Source organism: Pinus tabuliformis, chromosome 8 (genome assembly GCF_031772625.1).
Source record: "Pinus tabuliformis cultivar Carrire ecotype Pingquan chromosome 8, CPIR1, whole genome shotgun sequence".
Taxonomy (NCBI): domain Eukaryota; kingdom Viridiplantae; phylum Streptophyta; class Pinopsida; order Pinales; family Pinaceae; genus Pinus; species Pinus tabuliformis.
The window spans coordinates 922,218,676-922,227,903 of NC_142294.1; the positions used below are offsets into that span (position 1 = coordinate 922,218,676).

Sequence of the window (9,228 nt, forward strand, 5' to 3'; positions counted from 1 at the left end):
ACTTCAAGGTAAAAATGGATCATGATAGTATTAAATACCTTTTAGAACAAAGATTATCTTTAGAAGAACAAAAAAATGGGTCACAAATGGGTTGGGTTATGACTTTGAAATCATATACAAAAAAGGGAAGCAAAATGTTGTTGCAAATCCACTCTCAAGAAAGGATGAGGATGTGGAAGCATTGTTTTGTGTTATTTCTATTATCTAACCAGATTGAATAAACGAAGCAAGGGATGAATGGAAGAAAGACGAAGAAGTGTGGCCGCTCATTCAGAAGTTGCAGAAGATCCCAGTTCAAACAATATTGCCAGAACTTGACGAGGAAGGAAAAATCATATTGGAACCTGGAGAAGTTATAGAAACAAGAACCCAACAACTACGAAATCGATCAATTTTAGAGTATCTCATCAAGTGGAAGAACTTACCCGCTGAAGATTCCACATGGGAGGACAAGAATTTTATACAGAAGAATCAAGAACTACTCAAGAATTGAGGACAACACTTTTTGAAGGAGAGGGGCATGTTAGGTCCCTATACTACTAGTGTAACCCCTTATTGTTATTAGTACAACCACCTTATTATATTTTTGTGCTCAAGTAGTCCCCATATTATTATTATTGTGCCCCATAGAAGCCCACTATTTTTATTATTGTGCTCTTACATTATTATTGTTATGGCGGCTATGATTATATTATGACCCCTTAGACTCCTATATATAGAAAGGAGGTCTTGTCATTTGTATCATCCAAGAATTATTCATTTGTGTAATGTAAAGGAGGTTTCCCCCTCGAAGAGGCTTATTTATAAGGCGTTCATCTATCTTTTGTATCCTTTTGTGAGCTGGTTTCATAACACAAACATCCAAACTTTAAAGTGGACACAATAGAGATTAATAAAACTAAACATTGGAAGTTGAGAATGCATTTGTTGTTGTAAACCCTTTTGCCTCTTGACCACTATGAGAATCCATTTAGTGTACAATGGGAACAAGTGGTTACCATACCTACATAAACACTATCTTCTCTACTTTGTTACAATCCCTTATCAGGTGAGGCATGCTCAATGGGATTTAAACCTGGTCATCGTGGGGGTAAACACTCCTACTTACCACTAGACTACAGCCCAACTGACATTCTGCCTCATAGGTTCAGTGAAGCACTTGTTGATAAATTTTGAATCCTGAAAACTAATGCATTACTGTATCAACCTGAGACATGAATAGAAAAAGTGGCATTGAGACAAAGTGCTTTTCTGTTTTAAAACTTTTTAGCTTCAATAAGATAGAGTGCAAGATATGTAACATTGTCCAGAAAGAAGTCTGATACAATGGGAAATTATGGTGGCATGCAGCGTTCTCACCACTCAAAATCAAGTTGGGTGAAACTTTGCAAGACAAACTGATATACAATGTTGGACCTCTACCACAACCCTATCATCATTTTGCTAGGGATGCTTCTAAGATGTTTGGGTTCTCAAAAGGTTGTCTTACCATGGACAGATGGGACAAGCTGAACAAGTTTCCCGCAAAAATAGGGTAACCTTTTGCCTCTCGGGGACTCTGAGAATCCATTTAGTGTACAATGGGAACAAGTGGTTACCATACCTACATAAACACTATGTTCTCTACTTTGTTACAATCCCTTATCAGGTGAGGCATGCTCAATGGGATTTAAACCTGGTCATTGTCGGGGTAAAATTGGCATTGAGACAAAGTTATTTTCTGTTTTAAAAATGTTTAGATTCAATAAGATAGAATGCAAGATATGTAACATTTTCCAGAAAGAAGTCTGATACAATGGGAAATTATGGTGGCATGCAGCGTTCTCACCACTCAAAATCAGGTTGGGTGGAACTTTGCAAGACAAACTGATATATGGTGTTGGACCTCTGTCACAACCCTGTCATCCTTTTGCTAGGGATGCTTCTAAGATGTTTGGGTTCTCAAAAGGTTGTCTTACCATGGACAGATGGGACAAGCTGAACAATTTTGCCGCAAAAACAAGGTAATTGAGAGCATTACTTTCCACGGTCTATAGATTAAACTGACCATTAATTGAAATATATAATCACATTAATGGCATTAAAATTCAAATGAATTGAAAATGATAATTGTTTTTACACAATGGAAGGCACTGCTGGTCTGTACCGAACAGTCACCTAACCCAACTCGACTGCCCTATGTATTATGCTTCCTGTACAGAAAACTATTCTATCTAGCAAAAATAATGTACCAAAATGAATGGATGCCTTATTAATCCACCCATACAATGGAAGTATTCACTACTATGTCTAATATGACGATCGATCGATTATTAATATTGTTATATGCAAAGCATCATAGGATGTTAAGCTACATCCCCAAAAAATTAACAAAAGGCAGGCTCTGCCCAGCCAGCGACCTACCATCTGCCAAAATATATGTGCAACTTATTGTACAGGGCAAAATAGAGAGGGCCGACATCATTTGCCTCAAAACAAACTTATGAATTTGTCAAAGGATCAATACCTGTGAATGAAGAAAGACCTAAAACCCTAAATCCATTACTTGACAAGCTCATTCACCCACACGACATCTAGTGACTCAGCTGATGAAGAAGAGTCTTGATTGAGATTTTCTCTTGTAAGACTTGTGTATATATTTGCCCTCAAGTCTTTACCAGATTCAACCCTCTAAACAAGATATTCAAACCAATCACCCACATCATCGACGGTTTTTGAGTGAGTTGGTGTGCAGGGGAGGCTTTGAACGACACAATGTCGTAGGTTCGAAACCCTCAGATCAAATATCTGCGGATGGTCTTTGGGGAGGTCCTTGGAATTCAAGCAATGCTCACAGCTTTATTCAGTACACAGTTGACCATGGTTATAAGATATATGCATGGGAATTTGGTAATCTCATTTAACTGGACCTTCTATCATTAGTTCTTTCAGTATTGGTGGTTTGCTAATCTAGTTTATTTGTACAGCATTCTGACAACCAATATTTTCATTTTGGGGACAAGAAATGAGTTGAGTGGAAGTGGCATCGGTGCAAGAGTTAGTGCTACACAATATGTTGCTGATGTAATTGAGCTTCATAAGATTTTGAAAGACATATACAAGCATTCTCATGAGAAACCATTAACAGTAGCACCAGATGGATTCTTTGATCCGAAGTGGTTTCAAGTGCTTCTTCAAGAGATAGGGTCAAATGTTTTGAATGTTGTCACACGACATATATACAATCTTGGAGCAGGTACATAAGATAAAGAAAAAAACCATCATATGCACTTCAGTTTGTATTCACTAGTTTGGATAGCAGGTAATTATTTTTCTATGTTGATCAGGTGTGGATAAGCATTTGAAACAGAAGATACTTATAAATTTTTGCATTTAGCACCTACCTAAAGGGCTTTAGCGCTCCTTCTCTGGTCTCCCTGGGTTGTCTGTGAGATCTTGAGCACTGAACTTCTAAACAGGGTATAGCAGAATATTGAATGAGCATTGAACAACTTCTGAACAGGGTATAGCAGAATATTGAATGAGCTGTAAGGCCAAATGATAGCATAATTCCATTGTTATGGCAGCAAGTCATGGAAGCAGGTAGTGCACAGCAAAACCATGTCGTGCATAGCAGAAACTGGAAGCATTGTTATGGCAACAGGTCGTGGAAGTTGGTCGTGCATAGCATAAATTGAAACGGTTTTGGAGAGGGAGAAATCATCCGTTTTGGAGAGAGATATGCAGCCAGATGTCAATCATAGAATGAAAGTGTAGACTACTAAATTGATTCAAAAGAATTCCTATCGGCCTAAATATCATATATATTACATGTTATTTAATATATATGTCATTCACCATTAATTACTTATTCATGTTGAAAATTATGAATTTCGTTTTATAAAGTGGGCGAATATATTTATGAAACAAATTTTATTATTATTATTATTATTATTTGAATCAATGTTTGTTTGAAAGAGATGGAGCTTATGTGATCACTCAGTTCTGGTTCACGATCGCACTCTACCAAGGCACCTACTGCTCATGACTAGGGTTAGGCTCTTACACTTTCTCCTTTGCTGACTGTAGCTCTCTGTTGTCACTGTCTTTTTCCGTTATTCTGGCACCTGGGGTGCACATCGGGTATTTTCTAGGCACCTGTCAGTCGGCGCGATTTTTGGGTGGACCTCCTCTCGTTGTTTGTTGGCTGAGATGGAGGATGATATGGTTGATTACTCTGAGGATCCTTATGATTTTGTGCCTATTTGGATGGTTTCTCCTCTAAAACTATCGGTCACCTCCTCTAACATCTCCCTGCATCTTCCTACGATGTTGGCGGGTGACCTTAGGATTTTCTCGGTCCCGGTTTTTTCTCACCCCTGCCCCCTAGCTCAACAATTTGCACCGTCGGTCAGGCCATCGTCATCATCATTGTTAGTTTCAGGTTCACCAGATGATTCTTTCTATTTTCGGGCTCTGACTATTCACAACCCTCCTTGGCTTCACTCTAGTTCTTTGCATCCTGTTTGGACCTGTCCTCTGCCTCCTTTTCACTGAATCTCTCAAATTTTCCCTACTCTGTGAACCCTATCCCTACCATTCCCCAGGACCTGGGCCCCCATTATCCTCTTTCATCTAATATATCCGCCCTCGTATGGCCTCGTCTAGTTGCAAACCCATCCACTTTGAGTTTTTTCGAAGGAACCACACTTTTGCCACCTGATTTAGGTGAGGGACCTAGGGCAAGTATTGGACTTGGTACTCCATCCAATCCCTCTGTAAACCCTCCCTCTGGAAAGTTAGCCAAGACTGTTAAGAATTATAAAGGCATTAAGGTTGGGAGCAGGAAGATTTCACTTACTTTTGGTGAAGACCTTCAAATGGGTGATGTGCTCGACACTGCAGATAGGGTACTGGTCGATTAGGTCTGGGGGAGGTCTTATACTGCTGCTCAATTGAGACAATGGATTTTGGAAATTTGGGGCCAGATGCTTGATGAACTTCCTTCGATTGTCACACTATCCCATGGATGGTTTTCCCTACGCTTTCAATGACCTGAATTCATCCCTTGGGTCCTATCAAAGTACTGGCACATTGAGGTTGCACCGGTATTACTCAAGAGATGGATCTCTCTCTTCGACCTCGAGTGCGAGAATTTGGGGGCTGGCCCAATCTGGGTGTGGCTGCTAGTACTTCCACTTCATTTCTGGACTAAGGATGTCTTTAAGAGAATTGGTAATGCCGTGGGGACCTTCCTAGACTATGATAAATCATACATCATCACGGGGAATATGGAAATGGCCCGCATCCTAGTGCAATTGGATACACGAGAAGGCTTAAAGGAGAATTTGTAGATTCAATGAAGGAACACATGCCGCTTCCAGATACCTGATTACGAGGGGGTACCCTACAGATGTTTTCGGTGCCACAAAATTGGGCACTTGTACAAGGTTTTCCCTTTACTTACTTCTAATTTTGCATCAGTAGCTCTGCCAGAACATATTGTAGAGAATAATATGACTAGATCGTTGTGTAAGAGACCTACAAAGCTTGTTGGGCACCCACTGAAGACCACCTCGCAGAGGTAAGGACCAAGCAAGGAAGTTGTTCATCCACCTTCTCCTTGCATTACCAGATCTTGTGCGGTTGCGGTTGTTTTTGCCATCAATGCGAGTATTTCTTCCTCTACTCTTCCTCTTTTTACTGCATATTTATCTGTATCTCATCTCAGTGCATCCATTTCGCAATGCATCTCTACACCTGCCTTTGACCACCCTTCTATTACGTGCCCCCCGTACCCTCTCCCCCCACTTTCTCCATTACTCCTCCTTCTATCCCTGGTTTCCCTCAATCTATTCCCTCACCTAAGCTTTCTTATGATTCTAGTCGGAGTCATCCTTACTTTCTCTGTTCTTTATCCATGTCCTCATCCGGAAATTCTTGGGGCATTGTTATTGTTACCTCCTCCATGCTTACCAAAATCCCTCGTGGCAGACACTCCAATATTTCCAAGGTTATCTTCTAAGATGGATTGGATGTAGCTCATGGCCAACAACTCCCCATTGACAAGGTCCTTAGAGAATTAACCTCTCCCCCCTGGTTCTCCATGAAGTGGTTATCTTTCAATTGTCGTGGGATGGCTAGTCCTACAAAAAAAACTAGCCTTTGAAAGATTTCTTGAACTTGAGAAGGTGGACATTATTTACTTACAGGAAACTCTAGCACTTAGTGACCAGATCACCCCCTCCCTAGAAGCTCTTGTACCTAGTTGGCTCTTTCATGCACTTGATGTCTGAGGACGATCTGGAGGCATTGCATTAGGTTATAATCCTCGGATTGTAAAGCTACTTAATATTTGCGAGGGGGAGGTATCATTGGGGCTGACATATTTACCTCTGGTCTTGGGAAGGAATTGAGACTGATCAATGTTTATGGACCCTGCATCAACCGGGCTTATTTTTGGGAAAATCTTCTCAATCTCTCATACATGCAAGCTGACAACATCATCCTTGGAGGCGATCTTAATTTCTCTATAGGCCATGCGGAATCCTGGGGACACAATGCTTAGACTGACCCTCTATATGATCACATCAATTCATTGTTGGAGGACCATCACCTTATTGATATTCCTATGGCTCAGATCCAACCTACCTGGCATAATTGGAGGACTGGAGAGGCTATGCTTGCCAGAAGGTTGGACCGGTTCCTTGTTAAAGAATCCATTTTGGTCCATTTATCTTTGTACATGCAATGGGTGGGCTCAGGAGGCTTATCTGATCACTCCCCTATATACCTTGAATTTGCTAGTGCTGATCGTAAGCCTAAAGCCCCGTATAAGTTCAACTAGACATGGCTCAAGGATGAGGGGTACACTAACATGGTCATTGATTATTGGAAATCTCACCCCCTACTCCAGGTCAGTCATTTTCCAAAGCTTTTGCTAAAAATATGCTCTGTCTTAAACACAAATCTATTGAATGGGCCAGAGAAAAAAGAGCAAAGGATGACCATCTCCTCAAAGATATTGAAGTTGAACTTGAAAATCTGGTTGATAAGGATGGACGTGGTTTTGAAACCTCATAAGCTAAAGATTGACTAATTAAAATTGAAACAAACCAGAATACAATAATAATGGACAAAGAGGAAATCTGGAGACTCTGGAGTCGAGCTATTTGGCTTCAGTATGGGGATGACAATACGAAGTTTTATCATCAGTATGCAAATGGTCAACGGGCCATTAATACCATCTGGCACTTGGAGGATAATATTGGCCACCGAGTTAAGACTTTTAATCAATTGGCCACCCTTGGTACCTCACATTTCAGTCGGCTATTCAAAGCTCCACAGGAAGCTACCCTTATTGAGATCATCAAGGTGGCAGGGTTGTTCCCTAGATTTGTAAATCATGAAGAAGTAGAGGAACTTGTTCAGCCTGTAACTCTGGGAGAACTGGAAGGCGCTCTCAAATGGTTCAATAAAGACAAGAGCCCTGGACCGTATGGATGGCCAGTAGAATTTTATCTTGCCTTTTTCAAAGTTTTGGGTAATGATATTCTTCAGGTTATAGAAGAATGTCGGATTAGTGGCTGAATGTATGATGCATTTAATTCTACCTTCTTTGCTCTCATACCCAAATCTGATGACCCTCAGACCTTCAATGATTTTCTACCCATCTCTCTCTGTTATTTTATATGTAAGATCATTGCAAAGATAAAATCCAATCACCTTAAACCTATCTTATCTAAGCATATGTCTTCAAAATAGTTTTCTTAACCACCGACAGATTCACGAAGTAGTTGGTACTGCACAGGAGGTCCTTCACTCCATCAAGATCAAGAGGTTAAAAGGTATGATACTCAAGATAGATTTGGAAAAGGCTTTTGACCGCACCAGCTGGCTTTACCTGAGAATGTTATTGACTCACTTGGGATTTCCTTTAAGTTTAATTCAATGGATTATGTGTTGTATTTCTAATGTTTCATACAATGTTCTTATCAATGGCTCTGCCTCACCTTTCTTTCATGTTGAACGAGGCCTCAAACAAGGCTGTCCACTCTCACCACTTCTTTTCTTGTTGGTCATGGAAGGGATGAGTTGGTACATATCTGAGGAAAAGAGACTCGGTAGATTGTTGGGCATTAAGATCACCAACAGTTGCATCCTTACCCACCTCCTCTTTGTCGATGACGTTCTCGTATTTCTCAATGGATCTATTGGAGACATTAAAACTTTTTCCACTATCCTCAGATCTTTTTGTTTCGCTATAGGCATGGAATGCAATAAACTTAAATCGACTCTGACTACTGTTGGCTGCTCTTTAAATGAAATCCACACAGCACATCAGATATTTCCTTATACTATCCTCCCCTTTGATGATGGGCTTAAATACCTAGGATTTAGACTCAAGCCTATAAAGTACAAGATAGCTAATTGGGTTTTGCTAGTGGAAAAAATCGAAAGGGCGTCTGAATATATGGAATCATAGATGGCTTTCCATGGAAGGCCAATTCATTTTCATCAAATCTTTATTGGAAGCTACTTCGGTGTATTGGATGTCTCTGGCTTGGATTCCAAGGGGCATACTGCACAGAATACAACAGTTGTGTTGTAGATTCTTGTGGAAGGGTAAACAAGAAGGCCACACATATGCTTGGGCTAGATGGGATATCATTTCACTTCCAAATAAATGGGGTGGATGGGGCATGAAAAATTTAGAAGCCTTTGCAAATGCTTTAGCAGCCAAAATGGGATGGAATGTTCTCACTTCCAGGAATCTATGGTCAGAGGTGGTCACTCAGAAGTACATTTCCCCACTCCATACTCTTGATTGGATCAGGCAACCAAATTGGAACAAAACAAATATATCCACGGTTTGGAGAGTGGTACTCAACTCATTAGCATTCATCCGAGATGGATTAACCTGGAGGATTGGAAATGGAAACCTGGTTCGTATTGGTTTGGATCCCTGGTCTAGATGTGGGAACGCTTATCAGTTACCACAAGAGTTACTTCACTTCCTCACTAATGCAGGTATCACTAGACTTTCCCATATTGTTGATCAGGACAATTCTACTATCTTCAACCAAGCCTGGAAATTTGTAGACCATCTGGGTATTCCTCCCAACTGGCTCTATAATTGGAAATATTATATTAATTCTCTTATTGAATCTCATGTTCAGATCACTGAGAGTGAGGATGAGCTCATTTGGGCACACTCACAGAATGGTGTTTACTCCCCAAAGCATGGTT

At 40.4% G+C, this 9,228-nt stretch overlaps 1 protein-coding gene across 1 annotated transcript; it reads left to right on the top strand.

Moving 5' to 3' along the window:
• The first annotated feature begins 7,110 nt into the window (after positions 1-7,110).
• Positions 7,111-7,569, top strand: LOC149238537 (uncharacterized). Its single transcript, XM_089369593.1, has one exon. It carries the CDS (start codon positions 7,111-7,113, stop codon positions 7,567-7,569), a length of 459 nt encoding a protein of 152 aa, XP_089225719.1.
• The last annotated feature ends 1,659 nt before the right edge of the window (positions 7,570-9,228 follow it).

Excerpts from the sequence above, each read along its gene's own strand:
- LOC149238537 (XM_089369593.1), top strand. The coding sequence starts at position 7,111 with ATGGACAAAGAGGAAATCTGGAGACTCTGGAGTCGAGCTATTTGGCTT.